The sequence below is a fragment of the Amia ocellicauda genome, chromosome 1, assembly GCF_036373705.1.
Source record: "Amia ocellicauda isolate fAmiCal2 chromosome 1, fAmiCal2.hap1, whole genome shotgun sequence".
Classification (NCBI taxonomy): domain Eukaryota; kingdom Metazoa; phylum Chordata; class Actinopteri; order Amiiformes; family Amiidae; genus Amia; species Amia ocellicauda.
In genome coordinates, this window is record NC_089850.1 from 18,941,788 (window position 1) to 18,960,438 (window position 18,651).

General features: G+C 43.3%; 1 protein-coding gene across 4 annotated transcripts in view; it reads right to left on the reverse strand.

The window, feature by feature from the left end:
• kif13bb (kinesin family member 13Bb) overlaps window positions 1–18,651 on the reverse strand; it is a 43,539-nt gene that overhangs the window by 23,222 nt on the left and 1,666 nt on the right. For all 4 annotated transcript variants that reach the window (XM_066697508.1, XM_066697510.1, XM_066697509.1 and 1 more), the window contains exons 2-8: window positions 14,639–14,732; window positions 3,587–3,599; window positions 2,792–2,852; window positions 2,610–2,702; window positions 2,051–2,231; window positions 1,796–1,883; window positions 1,440–1,574 (exon numbers count right to left, since the gene is read on the reverse strand). In XM_066697508.1, the coding sequence (XP_066553605.1) occupies window positions 1,440–1,574; window positions 1,796–1,883; window positions 2,051–2,231; window positions 2,610–2,702; window positions 2,792–2,852; window positions 3,587–3,599; window positions 14,639–14,732 (665 nt within the window). The remainder of the gene's footprint in view (window positions 1–1,439; window positions 1,575–1,795; window positions 1,884–2,050; window positions 2,232–2,609; window positions 2,703–2,791; window positions 2,853–3,586; window positions 3,600–14,638; window positions 14,733–18,651) is intronic.

Genomic DNA, 18,651 nt, shown 5'->3' on the forward strand with positions numbered 1-18,651 from the left:
ACTTTAAGAAGAGAACAACATTTGTGTGAAAAACTGCCTGCAGGCTAACCGATATAGGACATAAGGAAAGCATTATGGTAACAAGCTATTTTAGTGTACTGAAAAATCTTATTACACCAATAGCTTCTCGCTTCAAGCACAGGAAACTAGAGAAGTTCGTAAAAATGTCTGTATTACGCCAACATTTCCCCAAAGCTCTATCACAGACATTCATTTTTCAATCCTAGAAAAGAAAAGCTAGTCATTTTATAGTAATTAAACCAATAAATGCAGAAACAGATCTAAAGTATGCCAGCAATGAGGGCAAACAATGCCCATTATATTCAAGGTAGCCCAATACAACAGCTGCCATTGTTCTAGGTTGGGGAGGGGGGGGTTATTGGCTTACACACCAGTGTGTGATGGATGAAGCTCTTAAACATGCATTCTAACTGGCTTTCCTTCCAACTTAAAACAAAACACAGCCGAAAAACAGCAACTCCAAAACACACACAAACAAAGCAGCGTTGGAATGGAACGCGAACGTTTCTAGAAATGAAGAAACATGGATCTCCGCTGATCGAGACTAAAGCCCTCGGAGGGCGAGCTGTGTGGCAGCAGGGGCAGATTACAGCCCTGGCAGGAAACAATAGCCGCCCTTGTTGAGCGTCTGGCCTGTGTTAGTGGTCAGAGCAAGCTCGAGTTTCACGGAGAGCAGGGGAGCGCGATGATAGCAACTCACTAATTATATGGCCAAGGACAGGGCACAAAAAAAGAGAAAAGCACAGCAGATAAACCTGTGCAGCCCAACGGTTAAAGCACATATTGGACTGTCATCCTCCAAGACATTTTGCTTTACTCTGGTCAGGTGGGTCTCCTGAGACAACCCTACAGGACATAAACTACCCAAGATGATTTCCAGTGGTGCAACTGAACAGGCCTGGAGGGCTGAATGAAACCATCCACTCAGGTCTAACAAGGAGACATGACTTCCAAACTTGCCCATTAAGGGACTTTGTAGCACCCAGCTGCTAAATGCCTTAATTTAATTCTCTCTGCGATCAGTTAGATTTTTCCTTATTTTGTTCCAGCTGAGCTCCAAATTACTTAATTGAAGACTTCATTCAACTATAATTGCTTCATTTTTTAATTAGTCAGCGATTAGATGGTTGTAGATGGCTCAGTAACGACGTTCATTAGTAACTGAAGAGCTCAGCTGGGACCAAAAGCAGACGAGAACAGGAGTACTGGGCTGTAAAGGCAAAACCACAAAACACAGATATTTCAAAATGGCCGACAGTCTACACCGTATGATCACGGAACACAAGCCTAAAAACATGCTTACATAACGGTGCATGGAGCCGGTACCTCTCCTTGCCTTCTGCCGGGGGTTATTAAAAGGCCTTGATCAGGACTTGGAGGAGGAGGAGTATCTTAGAACAGGGATGTTTGCTCCTTACCCCAGACTGCAGGTCCTTCAGCGTATGCGTCAGGATGATGTTGAAGACGGCATGGGAGCGGCTGCTCTCCTCATTCATGTTTGTGGCAGCGACCGTACGAGATTTGTTCCCCTCGGACATCAGTGACTCGATATCCTGAAGGAAGGGGGGAGGCAGTGAGCTGGGCACAAGTTTTAATACAAATGTATAATACACACGGTCAGTTTATAGCCAATTGCAATGTACAAAAACATTAAAATAAACAGACAATGAATCCTGATCATTCAGTGCAGGTGTCTTTAGTCCATTTCACTTTAATTGGACACAGCTGCCACAGCTGGACATTGACCTCTTTACGTCCTCTGTAGGGGCCGTACCTTGTAGCTGGCGACTGCGAGCCGAGACAGGCCGTCCACGTAGGGCCCCAGGACTTTGTGCTCCCTCACTCGCAGGGCTTGGCGGCTCCTGCGGAGAGAGAACAAGACAAGGAGAGTCACTAACCTGAGGCCTGGAGGCCCCTCATACATAGAATGAGAAACAGAGCAATGAAAGGAGGGAAATTAAATGAAGACACTAAATGCACAATCCAAAATGGGGGTAACGCTTCACTTTGGAGAGCTTTTCCTCCTCACCCTTTAGGGTCCAGCAGATCTCGGACCTTCTCATTATAGATCTCCATGTAGGACACCTCCACTGTGAAGCTCTCCTCCTCCCGCTGCTCCTGCAGGGTCCTGTCAAACAGCGAGCTGCACAAGCGTGGGATCAGGCCGGGCTGGTCCACAGAGCCCATCATGGTGTAAGACTTCCCTGAGCCTGCAAGCACAAAGCACAGCTCAACACTGCGCCCCCAACACAGCCCTTCACCTGCTTGTGGGGGGTGCTGGGGCCAAACTGTTGATCTGCATAAGTGTAATTAAGCATATTGTTCTACACAGCTAGGGCCAACCATAAACCATTATGCATTTGGGCAGGAATATGAATTAAAGGTAAGGAGTTACATTGGCACTAGTGTTAATAAACCAGTTGCCAGTTTGGGTTTAACAGTTTTAACGAGGAGAACAATCTATAATTTAAAAGCAAGAACAACCTAGCAGTCCGTGGTTAACGGTTTTAAAGTTAGTCTCGATGAAAACAAAAAGACAGAGGAAATCTTTAGTTTTGAACAGGTTCCCAGCTCTAGCAAGTCCGCACCTGTTTGTCCGTAGGCAAAGATACAGGCATTGTAGCCCTGGAAGGCATTATGGAGCAAACTTTCCCCAAGGCACTGGAAAACCACATCCTGACCTGAGAGGAAAGAGACGAACAATGTGAAGACTGAACGATTCCGGCTTAAAAGACCTGATTACGAAAATAAATAAATATATCAGGCTCACCTGCAAACTTGTCTTTTTCAGACTCGTCCATCGACCAGAAGCAGTAATCATAGGCGAAAACCTGCAGGGAGGGAGAGACAGAAAGACAGTGGGTTCAGAGGGGGTGTCTGAATGCTCTGGCCTCCTCCCTGGGGGTGATGGTATAAGGGAAGTTCAGGCAGCGAACTTCGGGGGGGAGGGGGGCGGGGGGTGGTTTCTTTGCTGGATTGTTTTGCTTTTTTTTTTTTTTTTTTAATAAACTGAGGAAGGAGGGGTAACTGTACATTCGTGCTTCAACGGGCACTGGTCAGGCAGGACAGTGAAGCCTGAACGGCCCCGGTTAATTTCCACAGGCGAGTCACGCAAGCAGCGAGTCTTGTGATATAATCCATTTCATCTTCTCCATAAACAAACTAAACAAAGAAAAAAAAAAAAAAAAAAAACACTCAACACTTGATTGCTCATTAAGTTTCTCACTCCCTTTAGTATGTCTGCTGTAAGGATTTCTGAGGGGGGGCTGTATCCTGCTCTGCTTTCTACTTCCTCCCCTGAGCTGTACCACACCTCTGTGTGCTGACCACCACACAACACACAAGAGCGACACACAGAGAGAGGCTGTCCAAGAGGAGGAGAGGAAGAGAGGAGAGCATGAGAGAGAGAGAGAAAGGAAGGGGAAAAGGAGGAGAGGGAGGGTAGGGATAAGGGGAGAGGAAGTGAAGTGGGGAGAGGGGAGAGAGCAGCACCAGGAGATACGATACCACCACCATTCAAACACGCTTCACCACAACCTAACAGAGATCCTGCTGCAGGGCTTACCTTAGGCTGGCTCCTTTCATCCATCACACAGCCAGGAACACACACGGGAATGGAGGAGAGGAAAAAAAACATCCAGTCAGGGTCACATACACGTACATGCAATATGAGTTGACTACAGATGTTATTAAACTACTGATATATAAAACAGGAACAGTATAATAAGTGGCTCTATGATTAAAAACAAAACTGGGAAAACTAAACAGTGGGGGGAACAAATCAGTTTGTTAAGGAATAAGGAATAAATTAACTTTGTATTGTAACAGACAGTCCTTAACTAGTTACAAATGTATACATTTCTTTCCTTTAATAATGCAAAACAATTATATCCGTATACACCTTTATTAAAACATTGTTTTATGACCATATTGAGGGATAAATGTGGTAAATATATATTTCAATTACATCTCTGATCATCATTCATTACATGAGCAGCCCGACAAATCTGATATTTTCTTTATATTAAGAAAAATAAATAAATGGATGAACATGCTAATAACCCAATGCTTGTGTTTGGAGAACAAAGCATTACTGTATCATATGAGGAACTACAAAGTGCCCCGTCTGGGGCTGACACATTCCGCAAATAGCTGGGGGTTATTCAGTCCCCACCATGTGTCCGTATGTAGTTTACCTCGAGGATTAGGCCCTGCGCAGCTAGGAGAGATGGCGGCTCGCCTGAGCTCTCAGTCACTGCAGAAGTGGCTTAAAGACACTTTTCTATAGGGTTCACACAGATGTTCATCCACAATACCTACAGCAGACTAGGCACGATCTAAGGTACTGGCCCAGAGACAGCCCCAGAGACATTGCCCACAGCCAGACTCTTAGACGCCAGACAAAACTCCAGACAGTAACTTCCCCGATATATGTAAAGCCTTATTAATCAGATACACATTCGACCCGCAGTGATTGCAACGCCCAGTCGTGGACGTTTGCTTATAATGCAAATATCATGCAAGTACAAAATGAGCAAACACCAATTTGAACCTCACAGATTAAGTGTTTAAAACATCCCTATCAGTTCTTGCAGTCTGACTGCCTAGGACTGGCTGTGAATCTAGATGGAGAAAGAAAAGTTACTATATTCCACTACAGTCAGATAAAAAGAATCTTACCCTGTCATGCGCATAATATACAACTGATTTACAACTGTAGACAGCCTTTACCATATCACATTATTTTTTTACATACAAATACCCATTTATACAGCTGGATTTTGACTGGAGCAATCTCATTACAGAATCTTGCTCAAGGGTATAACAGCAGTGTCGCCCACCCACACATACAATATTTTCTCTCTCAGTGTAATGCAACATGCATCTGTCCAGCACAAACCTACACACCAAAGCAACTCGGCGGTGCACCGAGAGTGACTGGGGGACACAGTGTCCTAGGGACAGATGGAAGTCTTCCCAACACACCTGATGGTTTTGAAAAGAGGCTGCCACTATCGCTCCACAGTCAGGAGGGGGAAACAGAGCCTTGGCGCTAGCAAAGCAAATAAACCCAAAAGCAGGTTAATCATTTACCATTACAACCCCTTTTCAAGCAGAGAGGAAGAAGCAAATAAGAAAGTAAGTACATTAAAAAATGTAGTTTTTAAACCATACATGGAGCTGGCACAGGCTCCAATAAGTGCTAACTAATATACATACATACACAATTATTCCAGATGCTAGTACATCTGCATTACAGTAGCTGGTGTTAAAAGATTAATCCTTGAACAGCAGTTAAGCTGATATCCTGTTAGTCAATTGCATGAGCTTAGAGGACCAAGACTCAAACTGAAACTAGACTGCACAGCAATACCCCTCGAACAGTTTCCACCCTCCTCTCAAACTAGTACTGAAGTGTGGCCAAGGATTTGGCTGACCAAGGGCTGCTCACATCATAGGGCACAGTATACTCAGTCAAGGTTGGTTAGCGGACGTCCTGCAGCCTGACATGGTTAGCAAACTCAACTCCTCACTTCACAGCATCTTTTCCCACCATGTCTAGGATAATGTACCATAATGATTCCAGGCTCATTTGATGCATCTACCTGGCCACTTTTCAATTTAGATCAAATGCATTGGCAGCTTTTAATTGTTATCTGAAATAAACAAAAAATGTGACGTGGGTCAAGCAAATCCAGCAAGTTTTGAAAGGGATAAAGCAATGGTTGCAAATCTGGAACAGGATCTTGGCATCAGAGGTTAGTCAGCATTATTCCTGATGCAGCAAAGTGCTTAGAGGAGGGTGGAGAAAAAGCCTTTTCAGAATATTTCAAACTGCTCAAAACTTCCTGGCATTTCCTTCAGTCTCCCCACGTGAACTCTGCACTTTTTAAAAGCTGTACAAAATAAAAATAATTTAGCAGCCTGCTTTGTCCATAGCAACTTACAAATCTCAACAACTATGACATAGCCAAGCTCTAAATACACTGTATACAACATTTCAAAGGGTAACATTATAATATCAGATACAATAAAGCCATCCACCACATTACAGCGATTCAATCTCGTGGGTGGCTCCTCATGATACAGTTATGCTTTGCTTTGCGAACAAATCCCACACTATACAGAACCAAATTAAGACTGAATGGAGTTCCTACCCCTCCCCATAGCAAAGACCTAAAAAGGGTCCTATTGGAGAAGTCTTGGATAGGGTACCATTCCTTTTGATTAGCATTAGGGTTGTGACGAAGTCTGGATCCACAAAAAGGCTAGTTTACACAGACGAGGATAACTCAAACACATCCATCATGGATTCCATGGTTGTCATGTAACGAGTTCAAATTAAACCGGTAGATGTGTCTTGCGGCTTTAATAATTTGTATTAGTGTTTTAAAGGTAGGATTACAACACAATGTAAAGTATCTAACGGTGCACAAAACACCCACAAGATAGAAAGCATAATGATAATAGAAGAGAGAAAAAAGCTTTGTGCATTAACAAAATACAACATTGCTAACAATTAAACATCCATCAGCAACTTACTTTAACGTGAAATCTTGCACTTCTATAATGCAGTCATTTAATGATGTGTAAGATTAATACCGTTTATATTTGGAATGGGCATGCTTTTTCGGTTTTCCTCATTTTTACATCATTTACTTGGGTTTGACCCTGTCCTTCTCTGGCCATTTTTGTTTTTTGACCACATAACATGCCAGTTAAACCCCTGCATGTCAACTACCCCTGTGATGCTCAGATCAGCAGCTACTGCCCAACAAAGCAGAGCTGCTTGTGTTTTTGATATGTAATGTAAAACTACATGTAAAAAAAAAAAATGTAATTAGTAAAGTGACAAGTAATAGTAGTATTAGATTAATATTAAGAACTTAAGAAATCATGTAAGAATTAAACATTTAATTCAAAATGTCTGGAGACTCATGCAATTGTTAATTTGAACTGTGAAGTAATAGTAATACAAGTACTCCATTACATTCAATTTTAGGACTATGAGCTGAGGTTTTTTCAGCTGTATTTTACATTTACAGCATTTAAATAAAATGTTAAATATTTCATTTTTTTCATAAAAACTGTAGCAAACTGATTTTACAGTAATACTGGCAAATACAAAATGCTCCTCAACCTACAACTAAATACGCTACGTTCCCATCCGCATTCCACGGAGTTAACGCTTTACAATCCGCATTTGACGGACACGGATTTCGGTCTGCTCCGTTACATCCCTAATTAGCATGTGCTCAGAGCCCACACAACAACAGAAGTAGTATAAACTGGGTTACGACATGCGTGCGAGTGAAGTGTTAGCCCTCGCCTGGTAGACACCACGGGGGTTCAAAAAAAAGTTACTCAGGGTTACGAGGCAGAAGGGCACAGCTGAGGCGCTCGGCAAGACACTGTGATCCACAGACGTGTTACTGAGGGGGTGGGGGGAGATGCAAATGTAATTACTGCAGTAGCATAGTGAAGTGTAGTCTGCAGAGGCCCTGGCCCCCTCCCTTGGTATTTTCTTTGACGAAAAGAGGTTTAAATCAGGAGGTTGGCACAGTTGTGGGCTCTGCCCTTCTAAGCAGTGTCCCTCCTTTTGGCGAACATCGCCCAGCACAACGCTCACGGTGCGAGGGGCTCAGGTGTGGGACTTGGACCAGCTGACTTCTTTGCTGCACACTCAGACAGCTACAGCCACTTTTTGGCTTGTGTCATTTTCTAGATTATGATATTGTGACACCTAAAAGTTGACTTTTCTCACGGGGCTAGTGGGCTGCAATGGACTCGCACGTGTCCTGTAACGGCTGCATGAAGAAAGGGAAGGGAAAAAAGTCAACACAATAAAAGGGATTGAAGAGTAATGAGTAACAGGCCACACTCCCGCACAAATGTCACATATTAACCACACAAACGTCTGAAGGGACTGTAGCGCCCGACAGACCTGAAAGAAACAGGGGAAACATGAAAGTCTGCATTGTTGTTTATTGAATAAAGGACAAGAAAAAGTGCAGCGGACTGAAAGGAAATACTTTGCTTAAAAGTATTGAAAGCGGATGCGAAAATGGAAGCAAAAGTAAACATCCTTTAAACGTCCAATTAATAAATCAGACTATGCCCCCATTTTACAGGAGCGATAGACTTCTTGGAAATCTAGAAAGTCCAGAAAGGTTTTGCATGTATTGATTTATTAATTTACTTTCTGACTCATGTGCCTTAGTTTATTTTTGGTGATGTTCTTCATTAGAACAGATCCCTCCCAGAGCCCTGTCAGAGTGAATTAAAGCATGGACTCAATAACTTTTACTAGAGTTCACACAATTCACAAACTGTAGGCTGCAGCTGCTTTCCCCCATCCCCCTTCCCAACAAGCTGTCACAGCTTCTTACTGTATGAGGGCAGAGTGTAAAGGACCCCCAACAAAGAGACAGGGGAACAAAACAAGGTCGGAGGAGCCATCATTTTAAAGAATTGAGAAGAAGAAAAAAAAAAAAGACGATTGAAGTGCCAGAATTAATCAGGACTGCGCTAAACTGTGCCAGGGGGGAGCATGATGTCATGTGGGAAAAGATCCTCTCCATTGTCCCTCTCTACAGCAAACGCCACAGGTAGCCCAGTGTTGCCCACACACATGCACAGCCCCTTTACTCTCCACCCAGCCTTAATAACACCAGCCTCGGTTTGAAGCAGGCAGGTCCTGGGCCCAGTCCCGAGAAGACCCCAGTCCAGCAGGTCAAAGCATCAGCTTTCAACACCGTGGAAACATTTAATTACAATCGAACAGTTTGCCAAGCTCAGTCACTGGGACAATTTACAGGCTGGTAAATGAGTCATGACTTTGAGGTAAGGGGAAATAAGGTCCCAAGCCATTATACTTCTATTTAGGGAAGGCCAACGTTTCTTCCTGGGACGCACAGTAGATTAAAAGACTTCAAACCGGAAGTGCTAAAGCACCTCAGTTAGTCATTTACAGAAGCATGAATACTGAAGTGACCAGTTTTACAAGTATTTCATACAGAGACGCAGCCCACGGCTGTTTTATTGTTTTTCCATTTAATTGCCTAGCTGAGTGAAAGAGCCCTGGTCCAACCCTTCCCTCTGGATAAAGACCCACACTGTACACTACAGCAGCAGGCATGACTTATTTTCCAGTCCCAGGGAGACATCTATCCGCTGAGGTTAGGACAGGGCTGTGGGGCACTCCACTTCAATGCAGCTTATTCATCCAGGTGTTGAAAGCAGATCTCTGAATAGCAGAAGGCACCTGTGAACAGATGCTAACAGCTGTGCAGTGCACTGATGTCATATTCATTTCCACAGTGGGTGGAATATTTATGCAGGGCTTAGGGATGGCTAGAGAGGACGGGTTTGGCAAAACTCAGGGCACAAAGCAACATCATCAATACACTGTCATCTGCTTAATTCTCTATTTTCGGGTGGAAAGATTGTCAGCCTGGTGTTCCTCACTGTTGTCAGGGAACTAGCAGTGCAATCCTGCTGTGGGGGGGGGGCGGAGGAGAGAGAGAGAGAGAGACTTACCACAATGGAACAAAATGGTAATGCTACAAAATTCCCTTCTAAATACATCCTTGCTTACAGATCTATATGCCCAGTGGAAATTGTATCTCTTTCTTTATGAATAATCCATATTTAAATTCAAAGTAGTTCTTCCCAAGTTCTGCACTGCTGTTTTGCTTCCTGGCTGCACCGGCAGTCCTGCGCAGGGCTCTGCATCACATGGTATCCGGTTTCCAATCAGTAAGGAAACCCTGCAACCCGTCCCAGCAGCACATCCACTGCCTGGAGACACACTTCCATAGACACCCACACGTTCACAGGGGTCAGGTCGACGAGGTCAGTAACCCCCCCTCCAGTTTCCTACAAGTGATTTTGTTTGCACACTGCCCTGTTCCAGGAGGGCGCAACAGTCCCAGAGGACCTGGGTAGGAATCCTTCACAACAAGACCAAATTGTAAGAGAAGTGGTTTGACAGTTTGCTTGTCCATTGGTTATGTTATACAGACCAGAATTCAACAAAGCACACTTGAGTTAACACTTCATTACAGGGGATTCTGCCAAACAGTGAAACAGTCTCGTGTCCAGAAGAAAGAGCAGGACAAACTGATTTATGAAGGGATGGGTGTATGAGAGTTTCACTTTAACTAACAGAGCCGTTTTGCTCAAACCCTTACAATGTATATATTAGCGTTCCGTGACCTGGCAGTCGCAGCCAGTCTGGCATCCGTTAAGGCACAAGTTCACACTCCTGCTCTGAAGAACGACTGCCAGCTACAACCGCACAACAGGCCGACTGACCTCAAAGAGAACAAAACCACAGTGGCACGGCGACAGCAGCATTCATCATCAAACCCTCACACACACCGGACTAACAGCGCCCCTCGCCGCACAGAGAGCCAGGCCTCGTCCCCCCCTGTGAGCATCTCAAAACTCATCGCTCATCTGCCTCAACCCTCCCTCTCTGCATTCCAGTCTGATGGGAATACAAGCCCCAACCGCTCCTCGCCACACCTGGGCCAACCACGGCTCAGCTTCCTCAGAATGTGGAACCGGCCAAAAAGCTCGTCATCGGCACAACCATCAAAGTCATCTCCCCCCCGGCCCTCGAACCCCTCACTATCCCCATCTCCCTCTTGTGATAACAAACTAACTCCCCACACCAGGCTCTATGATCCTCTCAAACTTGCCTACCCTGAGGAGAGAATTCGTCAGTCAACAAGGGGAAGGGGAAAAATAAAACATTGTTTTTGCACGAGTCCCCAAAGAAAAAGAAGAAAATAACATGACTGGTCTGCCAGGGAGCAGGGAGTGTATAATCCCCTTGCATAATTCAGAGGGCCTGAATTTCAACACTGTACATTTCCCCCTTTTAATAAAGGGGTCATAAATTATTCAAATACAGATTATTGGGCATTTACAGCATGAAGAACAAACCCAATGAGACCGACAACGCAAGCTCTCCAATTACATCTCAGTGTAGGGAAATGCACCGATGAGACTGAGCAGTGCAGTCTGGTACAGATACCTCTAAATATCTGTGGTGAAAAGGTTATCATGCCAAAGCATCATTTCCTTGCTTCTGTGCAAATGCAAGAATGCAGCACCCAATAAAGCTAAAACTTCCAACTTCCTCACAGTTCCTGTGCAGTGCTTGAGGAGAGATTTTTTACCCTTTTGCTCACTATTTATAGTGCATAGTCTTACTTGCATTTGCTGTACAACCCTCGTACACTGGTGCAGAGAACAAACCGTACCGTACAAACTTTCACCAGATGGGTTTTACCATTCAGTGAAAAAAGCATCAACGTCTCCTGCCTGATTATCCTGGGAGTTACTGCCGGATGTCTAGAAGTGTCAGAAACCAAGTGATGCATGTCCATTGGGGAAAACAAAAAAATGACATTGTCATTAGAGCAATTAGAGGCACATTCTCCTCCCGCTCTCCGTCTCTCTCATATTCTTCTCCCCTTTCCTCTAGAAATCAAGAAGAAATCTGCCACAACTCAGGTTAATTTCTGCCCGTTGATCATTTCTGTGCTCCCCAGGTGTTCTCTCTCAAACAGCTGAGCAAGTGATGTGGACACAACAGCGCACCGAGCTGCCAACACGCTGCCTCGTTAAGTCTACAAAAACACGCTGCTGAACCTGCGCATCTGTGGAGGGCCGTGGCGTCTTCTGGCTTTTATTCCACCCCAGCTCTCGATTACTTAAGGGAACCATTTGTTTGCTAAACTGAGCCACTCAAGCAAAGCTTCCAGGTTGTGAGCAGGTGGGGGATTACAGACTAGGGCTGGAATACTAGGGTTGCCAAACACTATTAAAAAGAGAAAATAACTGCACACTTATGCAAACATGTATATCAATTCAATAAATAAAGAGACATTTGCAAGAGAATAAAGTTCCAGATAGAGATGTTGAAAATCCAATCCCCAATTAGGAATGACTGAGCAGACATTTACTACCCAGGTAAGAACACAGGAAGAGGAGAAAGGGTGAGAAAAAAAAAAAAAAACCTCTTCAATTGCAGATTGCACACTGCTGTAGGCTCTCAGATACAAACAGCAGACCTACAAAGGTTATCTTTCCCTGTACAGCTGGAACTGGCCTGGAATAACCATGATGCATCTGGACACAGCAAGGGGGCACATGCTTTGTGTCATGTTTACTCTGTACTAGGTTGTCTTTACTGATACCTTCTAGCTGGAGTTGACATTAACCTGTTCCCCTGCTTTACTTACACTGTGGCTATCATGCACTTTAGCCATCTAAGAAGTGAAAGGACAAACACCCTGCCACACAGACACACAGGTGCCCCCATGCCTTGGGGTGAAGGAACTGGTTCACTTAGTCTTAGGAAATTAGTCTAAGTATTTATTTTTTCCTGTCTCTCTTTCTGTAATGGAATGCAAACTTCCACAGGCCCGTACACGCACAGCGAGATCCACCCTGCACCAAGTGCTCTCGGCATGAGTGAAGACAGGAGATACTCTAAAGCACTGCTGCTTTGATCTGGGGAGGAACAGAGGGGACTGGGAAGGAAATGGTATTTTGAATCCATTCACTCGCCCTTTATGATAAGAGTGTCAGTTTGCATGCAGGCCTTTACTCTCACAGCTGTCAGCACACATCCACAGCCAGCTAACGAGACTTGCGCGCTGTGTAAAAATAGGGCCGCGGACATCGAATAAGAAGGTTTCTAAATGAGGATCGATAAGATGGAGAAGATGAAGGTGAAGGAGTAAGACCCTCTGTGAACAAAATAGAATGGCAGGTCTTGGGCAGAAATCAAACCGAATAAACAGGAATTCTCAAATGTGCAGGAGTTGGATAAAGGTTGCATATCTTTGCAATTGGATTACGCATCTTGTTAACAAGGTCACACTAATATTGCCTACCCAAATTCTCCATGGACATTCCACAGAAGCCAAAGTTGGTGGGAGAGGACCTCACTGGCCAGACTACAGAAGTGGCTCTGGGGAAACCAGAGGTTGAAGATCTGTACATTGCCAAAAAAAATTATATTCTTCACAGCTTATCTTTTATTAGGCATGATATGAAGAACAGATTTCTTTCTTCGAAGCCTTGTAATTCACTATACTGAATGTCATAACTTTTCTTAACATGGCCTCTCAAGAGCAGATTTTTGTAGGAGAGCAAAATGTTTTGAATTTCAAAAGAATCCACAAATCACTCCTGGGGCGCGGGAGCAGCCCATCGAGTTGGCCAGACGTTCAAAGCCACAGTCACACTAAATTTGATAATGCATGCAAAGTTTTTACATGAATATAGATACTAATCTAAATAAATCCTGACCATGGAAGCTGTGTTCATAGTACTAAATGTCAAGTGAGCTGTATTTTTTTTTTTCCTTTTAAATCAATATTAGATTAACACCAACTCCTCCCTTTCCTTAGGGAAAGATCAAGATTGTATGTGGGCTGATTGCTATACCGCATAATGGAAGCTCAAAATGGACCCTACCAGGCACTTTGCTCTGTATAACCCACTTATATTCAGCTTTGAGAGCCTCATCTATTCAGTGGAAAGGAATGATTAATAAATAAGGCTATTTATAATCAGATCTTCTCAAAATAATATTTAAGAAAGGGACCTGGAAGGACAACAATAATTACAGCCTTAAGGGAGTGAGGGACAGCAGAGAAATATTCCCTATGAAATTTCATAACAAAAGGCAGATAAGGACACCCAAGCCAGGGTTTTTTCCCCAGCATAAATCCCAGCACACATTGGCTGTTATAATACTGCACCGGCACAGACTGATCTATAGTTTGAGAGAAGCTCCTGGGCTTCATTTTCACGTGCAGAGAGCTCCTGAGATTATTTATTTTGCAAAAGTCGTTACAATCCAGAAGTCACACAATCTACAAATCAGAAGGACAAAATAACATGCTGAATAATGCATGGACATAAAATAAGTAATAAACATGACAATTTCAAAAAAGTTCCTTAAAATCTGTTTCTTGAAACAAATCTGCCAAGGTAGAATTAGTTTCTTAGGCAAAATGCACACTCCATAAAAACCCATCACCTAGCAGTTAAGAGTGTCTCTCAGTGGAGGAAGCACAATGGTAAATATGAACTGCAAGCTGAAAGCATCACGCACGTCTTTGTCCCCTGACTGTGTGAATGGGTGGACATGGGGGCACGGAGGGCTTTATGCTCGCTTATTTACCCCAATAAAAGTCATAGAAAGTGTTTATGACTAGCAGATGCTAAAGCAAACTTTAGCTTTTTTTTTTTTTCTTCCCCCCACTCTATTTGGGAGGTGGGGGCTCTTAGCTATGGCTGACCTGAAAGTGACCTTTTCTTTTGTTCCTATGGAGACTTCTGGGAAGAAAGCTGCAGTCAAACAGGGAGAGTTATGCTCTGATACAAGGCAGGGATGCCAGAGCAGGAGGCAGAGATAGGAGGTAGGGCTCTGTCTCGCTATCACAGCCACTGGACCCGACACCACACAGGAGGTACATACTAGGACCCAAGTTCAGTAACTGGACAGCTAGATCACTGGACCAGCTAACTAAGAGTATAAGTTACATTTGTTTGTGAAACTTTTCTGTTCCTGGAGAAGTCCCCTTACCTTGCGTCCCCTTTGCTCAGGTTCGCACTGGCAGGATACAAGACCGTCTGGTTCCCTTCCATCTCCACCACACATTTTGTTTTCAGGTCCTTTTCTACAAGTTAAAAAAAAATCACAATGTTAACCTGCACAGGCAACCAGCAGCAGGATATTCATTTTACAGACCAATCCAGAAACAGAGGGACGGTTGAGACACAAGCTAGCAAGTCACGACAATTCGACTCTTCCCTCACTACCTTTGAAAACAAGCGTGCACTGGAGTAAAAATAATGCACTTTTCACCTATATGACACCTGCACTGTTTGGGCAATGGGACCTTTCCAACCAGAGAAAGTGCAAGAGAGAGTGCCACTCGTTTTGCATGAACAAGAAAATGGCAATAATACCCTGCGTATTGAGTGAAGTTTTGGCCCAGGTGTACGGCACAGTAAACATAGAGATTTGTGCTCTGAAACCCCTTTACACCTGCAGTCACTGAACCCTGTAAATCTGCCCACCTCAGGGAGGTCTACAGCCTCAGAAAGCTTCCATTTCATTGAGAGTCCTGGAATATCAACACGGCCTTTAGCCACAAGACTGGCACTTTCTTAAGTACACGCAAAGATAATGTATGGCGGTCAGGTGAACGTCTCAAAGAGAAAGCAAAAGAAGGCAGGTGTGTGGAGAACTGCAGGATAAACCAACATGTTATCTTGAGCCGGAACTCTCCAAGGCTGTACCTCGGATTCACTCAACAACAACAAAGGAACAGTTTCACTTTCTGGAGGAGAAAAGATAAAGGCACCTTGGTAATGAAGCGCCTGCAGGAGTTCTGTACTAAACACACAACAAGACAAGCACTTGACACGACAGCCTGTCAGCATCGGGAATCAAAGAGTGAGACTTACATTCACATTACAACCAGTCTGGTGGAATATTTCTTATTGTTACATTTATAACCATGATTATTTATTATTATTATTATTATTATTATTATTATTATTATTGAAAGACTGAAGACATACAGTGTAGGCCTTATTATACAATAGAGTCCAACTGAAGTCTGTATTTAAAGTCATATGTATGCACTTTAAGTAGGAATCTTAAACTTTGATGGACTATCATGCATTTTCACATCAGCTTTTTCTCATTAATGTTAATTAACTCCAAACTTCACTCCCTTTGTGATACAAAATTATTCTAAATAGTGAGTAACAGCTTAATACTACAGCACAGACAACTGCGCTGAAACCAGAATGACAGTAAATAAAGGAGAGACGCTTTTGGAAACACAAGTCACTTCTCTGAATAGGACATCAGTTTACCTTGGCACAATGGCTCAGTTTTCCATTCTGCAGCCTGGGTGGATCACATTTCCACAGGAACAGCACATTCGTGCCATTCAAATTAGAAACCAACCAGTTAAAACCACAGTTTTCTCCAGCTGCCAAAACAGATGATCACGATTGACCAGTCAACATAAAGGGCAGCCCTTCCAGTCTTCTCTCCCTCCCACAAGTAAGATTATGATTAAAGTAATTGGAAGATCCTTAGTTTTCTCTAGAAACAGACAAGATTAAATCACTGGAGATAAAAAGGACTCAAGGCCAGAGACCGGTCTATAACTTAAGCGATTTTTATTTGTACTGCCTCCTATCAGAAAGATAGAGAAATAGCTTCTATGAATCAGGAAGAATCCAAATAAATGTTACACATTGGACCAGACAAATGCTAGGCGTTTCAGTTTTTTACTTCCAGAGATGAGCAGAAAGTAGTGCCTTAAAGGATGTTTTACAATCCTTTCTGTGAAACAACATTCAGTGTCAACTACCTAACCTCATTCTGCAGCTTGGTTTTGAATGATATCTGCATATGCAAACCTGTGGCCAAGGGGAGTGTGTAGTATTTGTGATAGCGTACATAATGATTAAGTATTCCTGCAGTATTTTACATGCTGGATGTCATTTTTTGGAAAAGAACAAGTAGAGATTTTGTATCATTTTCCAAATAAAATAAAATAAAGTCTGGTAGGCCTGAACACACTGTTCTAACCTCTGACCTTAATTTATCTTTATACTACTGCAGGAGCCCTATGCTTTCCAAAGAAGATACGTGGTAAACCATCAGAAACTAAGAGGTTTCTCATGTAAACTGAGAAGTGTGATTTTCCCAAAAGCAACTTTCCAATTCAGTTTTCAAAATATATTAATGTTCTGAAGACTTCATATCACATTACTTTTTTATTGCATGACTGCCAACTGCCAGGTTTACATTTGCAAATTAGAGAGAAGCTGCAAATCTGAAATGGTCTAAATTGCCTTGGCATATCACAACCGTACAGGATCAACCTGTTCCACTGCCTCTGCCCTTTTTGATTTTATTGCATCGTAGATGGCCTGCTCCCTGGTTCTACTTCTGCCCTCTCTGTACATACAACATGCTTTGATTGGACTTGGGTAATCACAGGAACATTTGTAATTGCTAGTCCAGCTTTTACCCTGCAATTTGTAATCTTCTCCAAAGTAAATACTAAGGGAAAAACTATGCAGGGAACATTGTTTGGCTTTGCAGAACAGCCGCTTGCCAAAGTCTGCTGGGATCTCACATTCTCTGCAACTCTGGTATTTACCTTTTCATCTAAGAAGCAATACAGCTAACTACACTCTTATCTAGGTGTGCGCATTTCTTCAGCAGAGCAGAGACACTTAAAATAAACTAGGGAAAATGCAAATGTTATTTTATGTTATTCTTTTAAATCAGTAGACCCACAATAAACTTGCTGCAAAGGCTCATCTGAAAACACTTCACGTACCCACCAAGATGCGTTTACAACACCTATAAATAGACTACCAATGTTTGTGTTCAAAGACATATTCCCCCGAGAAAGATGCTGAAAAGCTGGCTGTCAGACAAGGGTGCTGCGACTTTCTGACAGGCATCAAATCAATGTGTCCCATCAAGTTTAGGTGACTGTTGCAGACATTGACAAAAAATAAATTGAAAAAGGCATTCTTTTATACTTGCATGCATTAACCTGACAGTGTATTAGGTCTTTGCCTTCATGTACATCATTGTAAATACACAGATGCCCACATGCTTTAAAACGTCTTGAAAATACTGCAGCACCATATGGGCATCCAAGGTAAGCCCATGAGGCCCCATCCCTAGGGACAGCAGAAACTCACAGCTTCTCCCTTTAACTCGTGACATCAGACAGGAATGTGAAGCTCAACTCCAGATACTCATTTTAGTCTCAGCTGCTGTTCTCAGAAGTCTGTGATGCACCTACATTAGAAAATGGTTTACTAGGTAGCATTTGTTTATCATCTGTTCAGGTTTTGGAAGCAGAAAATGTCTTTTTCTGGCTTTGTTTAACAAGCGCAAACTCACAGGCCAACGGCAATCCACACACACTGCAGGCAGGCTGTGCCCAGGAGTCCCCTCAGCACCCACTGCATAAAACTCCTTAAATACTGAAAAATAACAGCAGTCAACACAGTTGCTTTCCCCTCGACTAGCATAGGCTTTCAATGTGTGAAATTACTGTGTTACGCCCTTAAACTCAAGCAACACCTTGATGGAACAAGCCTGTGGTATTGTGTTAGTGATTTTTGTATGATGCCAACTGACATTATATACGAGAAACGACCAACATAGCTGATAAGTCATTTCAGAGTAATGTAGAGTCTGTCTGTGGCTATTTTACTGTATGGAGTAATCTTGTGTGGTTGCTGTGGAGCAGAAGACCCAAATAAACCCCACCAGTGAAATAACAGCATGGTGGACAGCAGCCCACCACAAACACAACGGGTTCCCAGGGTGCCACAGAGGTGAGACTCTCAAAGTCAACCAGGCACTTACTTTGCATGGGTGTGTTGCGTGTAAATAGGGAGTTGTGAAACCAGTCAGGAGGGCCTTGCGCACAGGCGAACATGTGCAGGTGTATAGCCTATATTCTTGGGTCTGGCAAAAGTAAGCAAGTTCTCTTGCAAGTCAACGACCCCCCACCTCCTCTGTTTGCGTTTGCAAATGAA